Source organism: Lethenteron reissneri, chromosome 27 (assembly GCF_015708825.2).
Source record: "Lethenteron reissneri isolate LAM-NWPU_2019-01 chromosome 27, ASM1570882v1, whole genome shotgun sequence".
NCBI lineage: Eukaryota > Metazoa > Chordata > Hyperoartia > Petromyzontiformes > Petromyzontidae > Lethenteron > Lethenteron reissneri.
Window position 1 is genome coordinate 828,051 of NC_083805.1, and position 17,075 is coordinate 845,125.

Consider the following 17,075-nt stretch of genomic DNA (forward strand, 5'->3'; position numbering starts at 1 on the left):
TCTAAATGTGGAGGAAAAAACCGGAGGACCCGGAGAAAAATCCACACGATCACCGGGAGAGTGACACGCAAACTCCCAATATAGAGCCGCAGCAGGCGTCAGGGTTCGGATCGAACCCATTGCTGCATACCAGGCGAGGGAGTTAACATCTCGCAACACGAAACCTTCACGAACTGCCCTGCACCTCTGCTCTTAGGCCTTCTCTTACCCCCTTGATCACCGGACTCGTGGAGGCCGCTCCAGTGTTTGTCTCGGTTATGGGCTCCAACCTCATTCTGCACACATCCCAACCAGTACAACCGTTTTTGCATTTTTATATCGACGACAGACTTAGGTTTAGTGTGTTGACGCCGCCTCGATGGACGTACCACGCTCGGGAAGCGTGCTTTGTGTTCATAGTCTAGTTCAAGTCTAGATCTAAACGGGCTCTCGAAGTCAAGAAGTGCTTGTATGTTCAGAACTTGAACGTCTTCCCCATGGCAAATCCCACGCCGTACGGGTCGTGGGGTTATTGAACCACGCACTTCACGCTGGGCAGTGCGGGTGGTGTCTGTCTATATAATTCCGAGTTTCCGTCCGTCACGCTCTGGGATAGATGCATGAAACAACAAATCCCTTGCCGAGAACGACTATACGAGGGGGAGACACATGGGGTACTGTAAACAACACGTGGGATTTTGCTGCGCTGCCCCCGGCTGGCCCAGCACAAGTCATAATAATACAAGCTGCAAGCAGAACTACATGCACTTATTATTAACGTAATCGAAAGTGATGTTTCGTACTCTGGTTCTTTCGGTAAAGTCACGTAGGTAGAAAAATAACAGATCACGACGTTTCGATCGCAACACAAGCAACCCGTCTTCAGTATGGCTACAAATCAAGATTGATGATTTTTTTTCATTCAGACGCTATCTTTCCGACAGACCTGTTCTTCACCTGAGGACGGCTGCTTGCGTTGTGGCCGAAACGTCGTGAGAATTATTTTATTATGTTATATTTTTATTATTTTATTATTTCCCTTCTACGTGACTTTACCGAAAGAACCAAGAAGAAGATTGGTGATATCGAATTGTCCCGATGCATAGACTCGCTCCACCATGCGAATGTCCACCACTGGTTCAAAGCTGCAAACAGGACATGAGAAGACTCCTGGACTGCTGTGGGGCGCTGGCCCCGGCCACAGGAACGTGGACATTGCGTGACAGGTAAACAACCACGTGTTGCACCGACCGCTAAAAGCCGCGCCCACTTCCGCCGGTCTCGCGCCACTTCCGGCGGCTGTGCTGGAGGGGGGCGGGGCGAGATCAACACCCGCACCGTCCCATTGGCCGGGCTCACTGCCCACGTGGTCCCACGTCTCCACCAACCGCCGCTCGCCCTGTGGCCCCGCCCACACTCGTCCCACAATCGTTCGCGCGCGCGGGGGGGCGTGACCTGGAGGCTGCGTCACTTCCGGCGTGACGTCACGGGCCGGCTCGCCATGGTGCTCGTCAAGGAATTGTGAGTCCCGCTCAATGGCGGCGAGGAGGAGGCGGAGGGGGTGGAGGCGGGAGGAGGTGGTGGTGGTGGGTAGACCTGGGGGCCGACCAGGGGACCCCGGCACCTACCCCCTTTGCGGGACAGGGGTCCCTTCCACGACCCGTGGGTTCCCCCTCTCACCCCGCCCGGTCTCCCGCTGTCTCCCCACGCGTCTCCCCTCAGCTCCATCTGCCCCTCGCTCCCCGGCAGCCGCCCTCGTCTCTCCGCGTCAGGTCCCCGCGGGGTCTGTCGGGGCCATTGCGGATTCGGTCGTCGCGGTCCCCGCGGTGCCTCTCTCTGCAGGGTCTCCCGTTTCGGCTCCCCGCAGTCCCCTTAGCCGCTCTCCTCCCCCCCCCCGAGGTTGACCCTCACTCACCCCGCTGCCTCCCCGACTTGCCTCGGCTCCCCCCCGCACGCCCGCACCACCGCACCACACTGAAGCGGTGTCCGTCCCACCGCTCCCTCTAACTTCTCGCCTCCTCTGCCTCCCCCCCCCGTAGCCGGGTGCTGCTGCCGTGCTCCGTGGAGGAGGTAAGTTCGCCGCGGGTTCCTCCGCGTGTCTGACAGCTGCTGCACGGGTTCCGCGGCTTCTCACGGGGGGGAGGGGGGAGTGACAGGTCCTTTATCGGTGTTCGATCGGGATCGAACGATCCCTGGGGGGCCTGCGAGGTAGGGGTCGAGGTTTCGGAGCGGGGCCGCCGCACCACCAACTGCGCTGTCGCTTAGTGGCATAAAATAAAATGTTTCACTCCGGATGACCGCTGCAAAGTATGATCTGTGTTTTGATTTAGTGTGCTGATCTTAAGGGTGCATTGAAAATGTTGATACTCCGACTGATGCTCCTGCTGTTGTGGAGTGACTCATGCAGCCATGCAGGGTTTGGTGGTGGTACATGTTGGTTATGTCGTTTATTGTGAAAATTCGGTCACAGTTCCTATGATTACTGTTAAATTTTATGGCTTTATTTTGGTGATTTCGAAAAGTTTTTTGGTTTGGCCATGTTTGTTGTATTACGGAGTGAGACTGATGGCCTTAATCTCAGTTGTCTTGTGGCTGTTGTTGTTTGACTTGCATCCCACTGGGATTTGCAGTGTTGGTGTACGGTGCTTTTTCTGCAATTTTTTGCTGTCTTTTCTTTGATTTCTGTTTGCACATAGTCACTTTAAAATGTTTTCTTGTTCATGTTTTAGTTTTTGTTGCGGTTGCACCTGATTCAAGAGCCGATTGGCTCACAGGGCTATACCAAATAAATGCAACTGAAACTGAAAAACTGAAGCTGTTGGTCCCGGGGTCGGAGTGGCTCTGAGCACTGCCGGGGATTGCACGCCAGTGCTCGAGGCAGCACAGCCGGGTCACTGCCCTCGCCTCGGGGGGCAGCCGTAGCGTGCGGTGTGCGGATACGAGACGGCCACACGGACTCAACGCCTATATAACGCGAAGCAGACCCGCGGTGTGCGAGAGTTTTGCTCGGGGCAGGGAGTAGCAAAATGCGTCTGGCGGCGAGTCTCTTCATTCACAGACAAGCACGTGACCATGCCCCTTTCAGAGGGCCTCGACCCTGAATGTGACCTGACCCCTGCTGCCCTTTCGCGTGACCCCCCCCTGCCCTTTCGCGTGACCCCAGTACCAAGTGGGGCAGCTCTTCTCGGTGGCGGAGGCGAGCAAGAACGAGACGGGCGGGGGCGAAGGCATCGAGGTGCTGCGCAACGAGCCCTACGAGGAGGGCGGCGAGAAGGGGCAGTACACGCACAAGATCTACCACGTGCACAGGTGCGCCGCGACCCCTCCACCGCGGGGCATCCGGGGGGGCGTGGGGGGCAATCACCCCCCCCCTCCCCACGCCCTTTGAGACCGGGAAATTTAGATATTTTTCCGATCGAAGTTGTTTTTATTTATACAATGGATTATTTTCTAGAAAACAAGGTGAAGATCGAATATCACCACAGAAAATGCATGGAGTGTGTGTTTATATTGATGTCGCTCGAAGGTGGGCAGCGTCGACTGTTTATAATTACAGCTTACGGGGGAGCATGTTTCTGCACTGCTGTCTGCTGCCCACCACGTCGCCCCCCCACCCATCCTGTAACAACACCCTGTGTGTGTGTGTGCATGGCGGTACACCATGGGGAGCCCCCCAACAGTCTGTTCAGGCTGTAGGGGGGATATTTGTCTTTTTTCTGTGGTTCACCATCCAAGCACTATCCAGGCTGCAACCTGCTTAGCTTCTTAGATATGATGAGATTGGGCGCATCCGGGGTAAATTGTTCATTAGGCACGGTGCTGTAATAATGGCGCAATTGAAACATTCCGTGAGATTTCCGATCCAAATCGGTGTAAACTACGGGGATTTTTGACTCGGGATGTTCCATTGTACTCTGTAGATCCCACCACAAACAGCCAATCGCATCTCAGTAAAGCCCAGTAATCGTGCTTGCTGATGTTCCTTTACATTCCTGGCGAAGGTCCTGATGTTGGGTGTGTGTGTGCCCGTGTGTGTGCGTTTGGTGGCCTGCAGTAAGGTTCCCAATTTCGTGAGGCTATTTGCCCCCGAGGGGTCCCTCGTGTTTCACGAGAAGGCGTGGAACGCGTACCCCTATTGTCGAACCAGTGAGTTCCCCTGCACCATTCTCTCTTCATCACATCGCCACGCACCACACGTACACCATCTTCACGTCATCATCACGTCACGCATCACACCATCGTCAGATTCACTTTCACACATTCTCCATCGACACTTCGCACATCGCATTACCCGTCATATCACACATTCACCATTATCATATCATCATCACACATTGCATCACCACAGCACATTACGCATCATCATCACATCGCCCATTGTGAAATTTGATATCGGTCGCGAGGTCCCAAATATAATGCTTCTCTCTTTATTCTCTTCCCCACTTTGATCAATATAACGTCCCAAGTTGTGACGGTAAGAGGAAATTCCACCCAACATATCACGCTTCACTTAACCAAATCCATTTCCTATACGCCACAACATTTTTTTCCCATCCGACTGCACGTTCCCGTGACATTGCCCGCGTGCGTTTTCACAGAACGAGTACATGAAGGATGACTTCTTCGTGAAAATCGAGACCTGGCACAAACCTGACATGGGGACACAGGAGAACGTGAGTGTTTTGGTTCCCGGTTTGCACAGTCACTGCCGTTGCAGGCCTGCGCGCCGGTCGCACCGCTGCTGCACGCTGCCTGTAGACGCGGCTCGCCAGTGTGCTTTCGGTTTGGCAACGCGCGTGCGTTCGATGGGGTGAATGTTTGCTAAAATCGAGCCGTTTGCTCGTTTACAAACACTTTTTGTCTCGTACAAGTCATCCGGAGAGATACGGTGGTTTCTAGCCCCCACGTTTGCTAGGCTACGCTAGGTCTGGCATTGTTTCCCCCTTGCTTCTCCACCAGCGCCAAAGCAAACAAGGGGCACCTGGTGTGGCATCCTCTCTGGGTGGGTCTCCTCTGTGGGTTGAGTATTTACGTAATAATGCACTTGGCCCTGTGGCAAGAACCAAAGCCACAATGCCTGGGAGTGGATCCCCGCGCTTAGGTGGATTAAAACAAATATTTTGTGCATGGAGTTGGTGATTGCGTCGACAGGTTCCTTATTTGGGGAGCGTTTTGGAAAAAAACTTGATAATCCACATGATCCACATTGGCCAGACAGTGGTAGGGCTTTGTTGAGAGCAGGCAGATCAAGTGAATGGAATTATTAAGTTCATTATGCGACCATCTGTTGGGGGCAGAATGGGATGGAGGGGCGGGTAATACAAATAACTCTCAATGGCCAAAGAAGCCAGCGCGGGTTTATACTCTGTGTGTGCATGTGTTGTCACGACATTTCCAGGACACTTCTGAGTCTCGCACAATGTCGAGTCACAGACTACTTGTAATCACGTATTTTTACTTGACTTGTGATGTCGTTATTGACGGCAACGCAGGCCGGTGTAAAGCACAATAGCGCAGTGTTGGCTTCCCGGCTCGTTTTGTTCGGCACACAGAGTTAGCTGATGGTGATTGAGTGTTCACGCTGAGCTTGGTGAGCGAGCCAGCGGACCCCTTCTGGAATAGCCCCACGGTGAATATCCGAAACGCTGTGGGCGAGCGATCGGAGCGGGTGACGGCATCACCGTGTGCACCGCGGTCGGGGACCGGTGACCGCGGATCGGCGCGTAAACGTGCGCGCGTACCCTCTCGTGTGTGCACCCGGCCTGGTGCGTCCAGGTGCACGGGCTGGACGAACCGACCTGGAAGCAGGTGGAGGTGATGCACATCGACATCGGCGACCGGAACCAGGTGCTGTCCTCGGTGAGTCCGGCACAGCCCTCCCACCTCCAACACCAACATCAGCCAGCCATGGTCAATCCACCTCCAACACCAACACCAGCCAGCCATGGTCAATCCACCTCCAACATCAACATCAGCCAGCCATGGTCAATCCACCTCCAACACCAACATCAGCCAGCCATGGTCAATCCACCTCCAACACCAACACCAGCCAGCCATGGTCAATCCACCTCCAACACCAACATCAGCCAGCCATGGTCAATCCACCTCCAACACCAACACCAGCCAGCCATGGTCAATCCACCTCCAACACCAACATCAGCCAGCCATGGTCAATCCACCTCCAACACCAACATCAGCCAGCCATGGTCAATCCACCTCCAACACCAACACCAGCCAGCCATGGTCAATCCACCTCCAACACCAACACCAGCCAGCCATGGTCAATCCACCTCCAACACCAACACCAGCCAGCCATGGTCAATCCACCTCCAACACCAACACCAGCCAGCCATGGTCAATCCACCTCCAACACCAACACCAGCCAGCCATGGTCAATCCACCTCCAACACCAACACCAGCCAGCCATGGTCAATCCACCTCCAACACCAACACCAGCCAGCCATGGTCAATCCACCGCTGAGTGCAGGGCACACCCCAAGCCATCTGGTTATTGCTAGAGGCGTATATTGACCGTTAAATGTGCGCTCTCTGCTTCACGGCAGACGTTAAACTTCCCCCAACTTCATTCGAACAGAGTGGGCCATTGTGTGCCAGCGTCATTGTTTATCGTTGTCAAGTAAGAAAATTACTTAAATTACTCATATGGGTTCACACACAGCAACATCGCCCCCGACTATGAAACTACTGCAGACTGCGTCTGTGAATCACTGCACTTTTCTGAGCAATCATCGCCCCGTGCTATGAGAATGATCGCACCAATTCCAAATGTCAGCAATCCATCTAACAGCTTCACTCAAGCTGATTCCATCGCTCCATCTCTGCGGTGAACGTAATCTCCGGAGTGACCGCTCCTTTGTTTTGCAGTGCGTATGCCAGTTGTGAGGAATGTAAGCGTACCTTCTCTTGCAAATTGTTCGGTATCCTGCATGAACGATGTCTACGGTGAAGCCGTGTGTGGTAGCGTCAAGAGTCAAAAGTCCACCACTTGAACATTTTTAAAAAACACCTACAGTGGGTCTGGGTGTGTTTTTGTCTGCTTGAGTGAATCATCGTGAACCTTATCACCGGGCGAGAGCCGGTTTTAGCAACGTTGTCGCTTATATTAATTTTGTCTAGAGCTGTGTGAATGTGACATTGTGCGTGTGTGCGCTGTTCAGGATTACAAGACAGAGGAGGACCCTGCATTGTTCAAGTCCACAAAGACCAGCAGAGGACCTCTGGGTCCTAACTGGAAGGTGCGATATTCTTGCTCAGATCGCGTGCTCGTTGTGTAGCGCCTTATTTATTCCCTTTCAAGTTAAATGTTTTGTCTTGTTAAGAGTGTACGCTTAGCGTGACGCCAATTGCCGAGCACAGAACCAAAACGCCAATTGGCCAGCGACAAAACGGTACTCGTGAAGGTGTAAGAGATAAGATTGGACGCGTATCTTCTTGGATTTAGAAAGGTTATAAAGATTGGTGAAAGAGAGACGACAATGGGAGGGAATTCCAGAGTGGAGTAGTGCAAGGGAAGAAGCACAGAGAGAAATGTTGTGTCCTGCAGTGTGGTGGTGGTGGTTGGACACAGTGCAGGTGAGATGAAGCGGTTAGTCTGGTAGACCGAGCCCTCAACACGCTTGGCATCATCGTCGAGTGTCGTTCGTGGCAATGCACGGTAGTAGCAATCGAAGAGTGGCGAGGAGGTGGCCGACTGCCGGTGAGCGACGATGCAGCGCGCTTGCGCTCACCGTCCCTGTCGGCGGTATGTCTGCGTGCTTCTGGATGCCAGGCAGAGCTGGAGAACCGCGAGGACTGCCCGCACATGTGCGCCTACAAGCTGGTCACGGTCAAGTTCAAGTGGTGGGGGCTGCAGACTAAGATGGAGAGCTTCATCCAGAAGGTGCGTCTGCCCTTGCCACCAGTCTGCACCGTTAAAGGCAAATGCGCCAAAAAAAACCTTGTAGGTATGTGCCCAGTCCATCATCCTTCCAGGGTCGATAAAATATATACCACTTGTGGGGAAATCAAGCGGTTTCCCTATGGATGCACTCGCCCCCGCCATAGGAATGTAGAATGTCCACAACTGTGTTCGAGACTGTAAACAAAACATGAGCACCACATTAATACTCAATTGAGCAGGAAATCAATTTGACTGTTTTATGCACCCAAGCTCTGTATTAGATACCATTTGCACGCACAGCCGTTGTTAATCCACTGCTAAATGAGGGCCTCCCCACACTGTGTTAGGGTTGGTGAAGGTGGGGAGCATCTAAGTACAATTTTTTTTGCTGCACGGCTCTTTGTCAAGGGAGATGTGCTGGAGTCAAGGATCTTGGGGCTTGAGCCATGTGTACGAAGAAAAACAAAGATCCCCCGGTATGGCGAGCACTCGTACACACGTGCGTGCGTGTCCACTCAAGCTGCGTCGCTCTTTCCCCGCACCCTGACCCCGCAGCAAGAGCGGCGCATCTTCACTAACTTCCACCGGCAGCTCTTCTGCTGGATCGACCGCTGGGTTGGCCTCACCATGGAGGACATTCGGCGCATGGAGGAGGAAACCAAGCGGGAGCTGGACGAGGTGAGTGGGGCTGTGAGGGCACGGAGTCACGAGGTCGCGGTTACCAACAACCAAGACTGAAAATGCTTTCTCGGCAAAGGTGGCGGAGCCAGACAGGAAATGGCCACAGGGTCAGGCTGCAGGGTGCAGTCTTGGCGAACGCCGCGTGCGTGCGTTTATGGCGGTGGAAATTAACTTGCCGCCTCGCGTGATGGGCTGGCCGTTATCTTTCAAAGCCAGCAAGTTGGATTCAGATCTTCGGCTTTGAGTTACAGCTGCCGCTCTATTCGTACCTGGAAAACAGAGGTCTGGCGGCAGCGAACGTTTGACCGCTTGTGCGTTGACGCACGTTGACATGAATTTGCTTGTACGTGTGTAGTTACGCGAGAAGGGGAACGTGCGTGGCACCACGGCGGCTGCGGACGAGTAGGCCGTGCCAGCGCCACCCGCAAGCCGCCGCCAGCGGCTCGTGAGCTGCTGGCATCGCTCACCCCGACCCCGACCCCAGCCGCTCGGCCTGCACGCCAGCAGCGCTTCCCGAGTCAGCGTTTTACTCCGTTTCATTTCTCTCACAAGTCTCGCTGTCGACCCGCACTTACGGACCAATTGTCAAAAGTGACATCATGTCGAGTGATATTTTTTTTACATGTAGCCTTGTTGAGTTGTGCGTGGTCGGTCATTAGATATCTAAAACGTGGCTGGACAGTCACGTTTGGAAAGTGCTTACAGTAGCATTTGTTGTTTTCCAGTCCTTACTCGATGCAGTTTTATAAGTTATTCCTACATGGGAACGTTGCCAACCGGCAGCAGATGTCATGAGTGCAGCCAGGAAACCTGCAGAAACCACCACATTCTCGAGCAGCTTGGGGGGGGGGGCGGGGGGAGGGGCCAGACTGTGGTGCTGGGGTTTAATCTCTGCACTGGGCACACCTCCCTATTGCCACGGTAATATGCGCTGTGGTGGATCCCACCAGACGCAAGGACACAGCCCATTTGGCTATCGGGGCCTGGCCAGGTGCCCCCTGCTGCCTTGGCGATGGATCACGTGCAATGTAACTTGAACGTGGGTGGGTTGAGGTGCACCTCTGTGGACAGCTTGGTGTAACCCCAGGAGGGGCTCCGGTTATTGCAGTGTTGTGTTCATCGTGGCTTTGCGTGTGTAGACGCGCACGCTCCTCTTCTGTTGGTGGTTGGGCTTAAGTTTTTTTTACGTAAACTCTGGCGAGGGTGCTTCTCAGAGGCCGTGCCAGGCTGGGTTCTGCTCGGGGTGGGGACGGGGGGGGGGGCCTGCTCTCACGTGGCGAATCATTGTGAATTTTTAATCATTTTATTATCTGGTATCGAGAGAGAGACTACACATGCTTCGTGTACAACGGGCATAGAGCGCTTGTAATTAAACTGCAGATGTGAACCTCTGTGGTGGCCGTACGCCGGTGCAGCAGTCTCCTGTCAGACGTATTGTGCAGTGAACGCGTAGCTGGTTTAGATCCTCCGTGTGACTACTGGTGCATTTTAACCCCGTGCGCTAAACAACGCAATTTTATAATTCGTATTAAAACCGTATCCCTTGTCTCCTACTGTGGTTGAATTGCTTCTTAATCTAGAGAATAAACGCAAGTCCGTATTAATCCCCAGCGCGTGTGCCAATCTCATGCCTGCCGACCCGGCGTGTCCCAGCGAGGGATTCAGTCTCCGTGATGCCTCTGGCAGGTTTTCCTCCAAAGTTTCCGTTTTTTCCCCTAATAATTTGATGACACTGCAACAGCAGCGGTGCACGAACACAACAAAACTCAACACGTTCCTCATTAACACTGTGGCCTTAGAAACAAAACAGAATAGGCGACGTTTTGGGCAATGACCTTCTTCATCGCAGTCCACCCACCATCTCATCTTACAGCAACCTTGAGCTCATTTTCCTCCCGCAGTTCCTCGCACGACCAATTTCTCCAGGTGCTTCCCAGTCTTTTCTATTTACACGCCCAGAACCTCGTTTGTGTGGACAATACAAAACGATTTTATTGGACACGTGCACAGACTCGAGACGAGCGTCCGGTGAGTGACACCCCTAAAAAACAAAATCAAGACCTCCAGAACCGGGAGAGAGCGTGGTGCCGCGGCGGGCAGGATAACCGACTCATCGGCCACCGTTGGCGAGCCGGCTTGTGGGTCGCTGTCAGTGTGTCAGCTTGGTGGCCGGTATGAAGCCCGAGTCCCCGAGCGACCGGAGTCCGACCCGGCCGCTGGGCCGCACAGCCAGCCAAGTGATGCTGCCGTTGTCGAGCGACATCCGGAGCCAGCCCTCGGGCGGGAACTGCAGCGCCCTGCACTCACCGGCACACAACACCACCGCCAGCATGACTCTCACCGCCTCCACGACACCGCCTCCACGACACCGCCTCCACGACACCGCCTCCACGACACCGCCTCCACGACACCGCCTCCACAACACCACCAGTCAGCGTGGATCTCGCCACATCCAACGGACACAGTTGGTACATTTTGTCCTTCCCCCGCACCTCCGATTGGCACGGTTGGCTACATACGGTTCAACATACATCACATGCCATGGCCAGCCTTGCTTTATGTTTAGATTGTGGAATTAATCTATATCAATGCTATTATCCAAGCACGATGGCACAGGTCCATTCCCGTGCCTTTTCCGCACAGCCCAACGTGGAATGACTCCCAGGACCCGCACGGAGCGGGTAGGACCCCCCCCCCCCCCTCCACAAGCTGATTGACAAAAAGCGCCGCACATTAACGAGAGGTGGCCAGAAACGCGTCTGTAGGCGTTGTCACGGCAAGGCTGCCCCGTCGCGCTCGCTCACCTGCAGACGAAGTAGCGGATGACGTTGGCGTGGCACACGATGATCTCGTACGAATCCGCCTGCTGCTCGGGCTCTGCTCTGTGGATGAACTGGCGAAACGCCGCCTCGATCCGCGCCCCGTCCGTGAAGTACTGCGGAGACACGCGACCACGTTGCCCATCGCCTCCTCCGCACACTACTCGTGGGTGAATTGTTACCGTTTTATCTGGCAACAAAACTGACACCTTTTTTTACAAGGAGTCATGTTTGCATTGACCACAATACCTGCGGTCGGAATGCAAACAAAAAACACAACTCTGATAATGTATGCACTGTCCTTGAAATTGATTGGTCCACACCCGAGACAGCTTTTCTTAGAGCCGAGTCTCACATGGTGTTGGACCAGATGACGCCAAAAGGCGCACAACTCAAAGACAATGCACCATCAGAGTATGAGAACTCGGGGTAAGCATTTACACTATTGGAACCTCATTTGCCAATAGCAAAATATGATCATTGGTTTAGGGTAAAAAAAAATTATCATATTTTGCTACTGGCAAAGGAGGTTCCAATGGTGAATTATTGCCGTTTGATGCAAGTGTTGAAAAATTGTCTTTGGTGTCATTTCTACCGTCGTCTTGTCTGTGTTATACGTCTCATCCACTCCATTTGCCTAAAGGTAAGTTGCATATACTTTAAAAACATTGGTGATCATCAGTTCCTGTTCGAGAATTAGCTCTGAGTCGTTGCAACCAGAGTGACCACACTGCTAGGCAGCATCTGGAGAATGAATCCAAACGCCCGAAACGAGAACGGAGGAGCAGTGCTGGAGGTGAGTATGGTCGGGGAGGCGCGGCCACTCGGCCTCCTCTTCAAAGAGGCCACCAGGATTCTCCCCGTTACTCTCCACGTCTGTCTCGACACGTTTCTGTCCGTGTATCTACATTTCTTTCCCGGTTTCTCTTTGCATTCCTCTCAGTGTCTGTCACTCTCCTCGGCTCTTGTTCTATCTCCGTCACTGTGTCCTTCTGTGTCTGTGGCCTTCACTAGGGCCTCCCATCCCCCCTCTACACAGGGGCCCCATTTAGTTTGGAGCCTTGCCAACGCGTGCTTGTGTAGGAGGTATAAATGGAATCTGTCTGGCGATGATAGGCGCCATCAACTGGCTTCTCGAAACTCGGCGGCATCATCGTGAGCCGTGGCCAAAACATCGAAAACAACTCGATCCGTTGCTTTTCAAACCGCGTGCAAAACAAGAAGACGAGGAAGTCAGCTGCCGGCTCGTCCCGTCCAGGACTGGCGAGGGCTCACCTGGAAGTCGGGCTTGGGGCGCATGGGGGGCTCGGGCGGGATGGGCATGCCCTCCCTGAGCAGGTCGCTACTGCTCAGGGCCACGTCTGTTGACACACAACACAGCTGGCTCAGGGACATTGGGGGGGGGGGGAGCAAAGGTCGCTGGTACAAGCCCCAACCATCTGCCGTGCTGCCTGTTACTTAGCAGGCGTGAGAGATTCACTTCAATTAGAGGGGAAATGTGGGGATGCTTTGTACCAGGAGCTCATTACCAAACAACAAGCAGACCCCACGCGACGAATAGTCGACAGGGACGACAGCACGAAGACGGTGCACTTAGCACAACATCAATGAGGAAAATCTCCCTCGTGGTTGGGGGGGGGGGGTTCTGTTTACTTGGACTGTTGATTTATATACATTTATCATTCACATTTTATTGCGAGCACAGTCTTTACAGCAGGAGGTGAACAATTTGCACACACGCAATTGCATCAAGTGTTCGGTTTGCATGTTCTAAAGAGTGGATGTGGCCGGCTAATTGATCCGAGTGGCTTTACGATGGTCAAATATGCGATGTACTGTATATGTAAAATGTGCTACACGTTGGGTCCGTGCGAACCCAAATGCTGACGTGGGATTCCACGGCTAGCACACGGGGGGGGGGGGGGGGGTGCGCGGCGTCACACGGCGCCACGGCGGCTCACCGGGCAGGTGCGTGCTGATGATCTGCGCCGTCTCGGTGGCGCGTCTCATGCTGGAGTGCACCATGCGGGTGTAGGGGAAGCCCAGGCTGGCAAGCCGCTGCCCCGTCAGCTCGGCCTGCTCACGCCCTGCTCGCCACAACCAAGACAAAGATGCCCCTGGTATAGCCTTCACAAACTGTTGGGGCAAGTGCTGTTAGCGAGCATGTGCCTTTTGACATCCAACTCGGAGATTATTGTGCTGCCTCACCTCTACCCTAACCCTATCACTAACCCTACCTCTACCACTAACCCTACCTCTACCACTAACCCTACCTCTAAAACCATACCTGCCCCCATAACTCAACCCCCAACTCTAACTCAACCCCCAACTCTATCCAGAGCCGCAATGCATGTGCATTTAAGAGACGGTCCTTAACATTCAGCGTCACGAAGCAGTCCTTAAAGAGCCCCAGGTTGCCGACCCCTCCTCTAACGCAACCTGCATCTCCTAACCCCAATTCCATCCACAAATCCCTAACCTACAAACCCCATCTCTAATCCTGCCTCTACCACGACCTCGACACCGACCGTTGACCCCCGACCCCCGACCCCGGCAGCTCACCGGTGTCGGTGAGGAAGCGCTGCTCGTCGGTGGGCCCGGCGAGGTTGTACTGCGAGTGGCGCACGAGGAGAATGTGGCGCGTGGCGCCATGGCCCCTCTGCTTCTCCTTCTCGTGTTGCACCGGCTCCTGAACACCATTCACGCTGCTCTCCTTCACCTTGGCCTTCGCCGCCAGGAACGTGGATTGGCGCCTAAAACGGGAGGGGGGAGGGGGCGGCGTTTGAGTGAGCAGGTCTCACCGTGTCGGGGTCCAAACCCATCGCGGACTTAATCATCGGCCGTGATCAATCCACCGCTGGATGAAGGGCTCAAGTCGCCGCCATCGCTCACGGTCCTGCCCACAGCAACCCGTCTGGCCGCAGCACATGCGCCGATTCCATCGCTCCATCTCACACAAACCATTGCCATTTGCAGGTCCTAGCTGTATAATTAACAGCAGCCAAATAACAACTGAAAACGGGAAGGGGGGGGGGGCGTTGCTTGACCATACTTCACTCCAGTATGTCCTTTGTACATGTTTAAGCCAGAGCCTCAAAACTGCAGTTCGGGAGGGTTCCTGCATTGGGAGCTTTGGCCAATTGAGCCTCATGGCAGGACCCTGGGGTCCCGAATAAACGGAAGTCAAAATCGTAGTTTATTTGTGGCGACTCCGTCCCACCGCGCACACAAACGCTGCGACCCGCCTGGCGCGGATCGATCCGTTGCCGTGTTGTGTCCAAGTGCAGCGGCGAGGACGAATGCCGTAGTCAGAAACAAAACTGTGAAACTTTGATTAGCGCATCGTGTCGAGCTCGTCGAAAGGAACAGATGACCGTGTCGTTCGCCTTCAACAGACATAAAATGACGTCGCAACGCAGTTCATGTGAGAGTCGGGGGCTGATGGGACCCCGGGGTCCCGCCATGAGGTTCAATTCCAAAATGAACGTGTTGTGATGCTGGGGGGGGGCGGTGTTAATGGTGACCCCGAGTCCACACATTTCATCCCGCTCTGCCCGCCCGCTCTGTGCCCAATGGCAGGCGGTGGACTCAGTCCGCATCCCGTGGGATCATAGAGCTTCATTTCCCTGTACCCCCCCCCCCCATTCCTCCCGCTTGCCCCCCCCCCCCCCATTCCTGCGCTTGCCCCCCCCCCATTCCTGCAGCCCCCCCCCCCATTCCTGCAGCTTCCCCCCCCCATTCCTGCAGCCCCCCCCCCCATTCCTGCAGCTTCCCCCCCCATTCCTGCAGCCCCCCCCCATTCCTGCCGCTTCCCCCCCCATTCCTGCCGCTTGGCCTCTCCCCACTTCGGGAACTTTCTTCAAGCCCCCCCCCCGACCCACCGCCCGTGACTCATTCACGTCACCATGGAAACCGGCTTCCTGCTCGGCGCGCCGCCTCGCGCCCCCACGGGGCCGCGTCCTCCGCGACCCCCAGCGGCGCACGAGCGGCAGCCCAACGGGGGGGGGGCTTCGTCCAGCAGTGGATTGGTGATGACTGACGATGATGGCATTTCATTTAGAGGCCTGTGGTTTAACTTCGATCGCCGAAACGCAGCAACAGCAGCAGCTAGCGGCCCCATACACGGGCCAACGCAAGGGGGGGGGGGGCTGCTGTTCCCCGCTGATAGAGCGGCGACCGAACCCCCTGAACGCGTCCAATCTGGGAAGGCGCCTGCCGGACGGACGCCGGGTGGGCCAGCGCCTATGCCCACCAGCCTTCACAGACACGCACTGACCAGCGTGGTGAGGAATGGTCAACTAAACCTACACGAGCCCCACGGCGTGGTGGGGAGGGTGGGGACTGATCCAGCAGTGGACCGACCGACAGTACAAGCGAGGGCGACCTGGGGGCATAGCGGCCGGGTCGGATAAGGGTTCAAGTGAGATGGGGTCAAATCGAGGTGAGGCAGTGTTGGCTTGGCCGTCCAAGGGGCCCAGCGCGGCGTTTACCGGTCCCAATTGTGGTCCCAAGAGGCCAAAGTCGACACCGCGGGGGACTTGACGGGCGGCGCGTCCACGTTGATGCTGGGCGGGTGGTCGAGGGTGGACCTGTGCACGAGCACCGCCGCGGCAGACGCGGCCAGGCCGCACGCCAGGCCGATCGCTCTCCTCCTCGCCATGGCTCCCAGGGGTCCGGTGTGGTGCACGGGAAGAGCAGGGAGGAGACCCCGGGACTCGGGGGGCCCAAGGGGACGATGAGTGACCCGGAGGCAAGAGGAGCGAGCGGCTGCGCACGTGCGTCTAGCTCTGCGCTGCGCGTCGCTATTCGCGCATTGGCGTCCGCAGATTCGCGCGGCCACGCCAGCAGCAGACTCTTGGGTTAGACCGCAGGGCAAATCCGATGCGCTACGAAGCTCTTTATATCAGTTCGTCCAATAGGGGCGGGTCAGTGAATTACAATAACAAACAATACAATACAGGATAAGGAAGCGAAGCAAATCGCTCAAATTAAATATATTAAATAGATCGGCTGTGATCAATACACTGCTGGATTAAAGTTTATGGAGTACATTTTGATTTAAAGCTTTCGTGACTGCAGGGATTCATCTTCTTGGTTCGTTCGGTAAAGTCACGTAGAAAGAACCAATAAGATGAGTACATTGTGTTTATGTGGTAATGAATGTCGCTGTCGTAGTAAATGTATTTCCTGGGTCAGCAAAGCGAGTTGTGGGAAGTCAATGGGGGTGTTTTCTAGACTGGCCCCGTCATTAAGTGCGGTAAGCGCCTCCGATTAGCAACGGTTGGCTACGTACGGTGCGAAAGAAGTTCAACCATACATACAGTACACTGGGGTTTGTCACGAATCGTCACCGTTAAAAAGTCGCGAATCGGCGTGACGTGGGCGCGTGGACAACTTCAATGCGGAACCCGAAGCAGCCGCTGCTAACGGGCGGCCATCTTGCTCAGGGATGACGCGCGTGCAATGGCGGCGCGCGCGTAACGTCGCCGTCTCTTCCCCCATCCAATATGGCCGACCGAACCCCTCACGCGACTTTACTCACCCAACATGACCGACAACGAAACACTTCCGGGTGTATCTCTTTTCCCCCTTCTCCTCAGCTTGACCGACAGTGACCGCCGGTAAGGACGACGCGATCGCTCCGACGCCTCTGCTCACCCAAAAACGAAGCCTATCTGGGGTCGGGGGAACAAACG

General features: G+C 55.0%; 2 protein-coding genes across 2 annotated transcripts; one reads left to right on the plus strand and one right to left on the minus strand.

Moving 5' to 3' along the window:
* Window positions 1–1,384: 1,384 nt before the first annotated feature.
* LOC133348276 (phosphatidylinositol transfer protein beta isoform-like) lies at window positions 1,385–10,168 on the plus strand. The gene is made up of 11 exons (XM_061561000.1): window positions 1,385–1,500; window positions 2,019–2,049; window positions 3,143–3,288; window positions 4,034–4,125; window positions 4,446–4,453; window positions 4,578–4,652; window positions 5,755–5,838; window positions 7,158–7,235; window positions 7,769–7,879; window positions 8,435–8,557; window positions 8,916–10,168. Exons 1-11 carry the CDS (start codon window positions 1,481–1,483, stop codon window positions 8,964–8,966), a joined length of 819 nt encoding a protein of 272 aa, XP_061416984.1. The 5' UTR covers window positions 1,385–1,480; the 3' UTR covers window positions 8,967–10,168.
* PGAM5 (PGAM family member 5, mitochondrial serine/threonine protein phosphatase) lies at window positions 10,163–17,033 on the minus strand. Its single transcript, XM_061560998.1, has 6 exons — window positions 15,870–17,033; window positions 13,942–14,132; window positions 13,341–13,466; window positions 12,655–12,740; window positions 11,365–11,495; window positions 10,163–10,857 (listed from the first exon to the last, which is right to left on the minus strand). The coding sequence occupies exons 1-6, from the start codon at window positions 16,037–16,039 to the stop codon at window positions 10,710–10,712; spliced, it is 852 nt and encodes a 283-aa protein (XP_061416982.1). The 5' UTR covers window positions 16,040–17,033; the 3' UTR covers window positions 10,163–10,709.
* Between the last annotated feature and the right edge of the window lie 42 nt (window positions 17,034–17,075).

Bases quoted from the DNA above. Each gene is read 5' to 3' on its own strand.
- LOC133348276 (XM_061561000.1), top strand. From the start codon at position 1,481: ATGGTGCTCGTCAAGGAATT. The intron at 5,839-7,157 runs GTGAGTCCGGCA...TGCGCTGTTCAG, and splicing joins GGAACCAGGTGCTGTCCTCG to GATTACAAGACAGAGGAGGA. The intron at 7,880-8,434 runs GTGCGTCTGCCC...CTGACCCCGCAG, and splicing joins TGGAGAGCTTCATCCAGAAG to CAAGAGCGGCGCATCTTCAC.
- PGAM5 (XM_061560998.1), bottom strand. From the start codon at position 16,039: ATGGCGAGGAGGAGAGCGATCGGCCTGGCGTGCGGCCTGGCCGCGTCT. The intron at 13,467-13,941 runs GTGAGCTGCCGG...TGTGGCGAGCAG, and splicing joins GCGCTTCCTCACCGACACCG to GGCGTGAGCAGGCCGAGCTG. The intron at 12,741-13,340 runs GTGAGCCGCCGT...GTGTGTCAACAG, and splicing joins CATCAGCACGCACCTGCCCG to ACGTGGCCCTGAGCAGTAGC.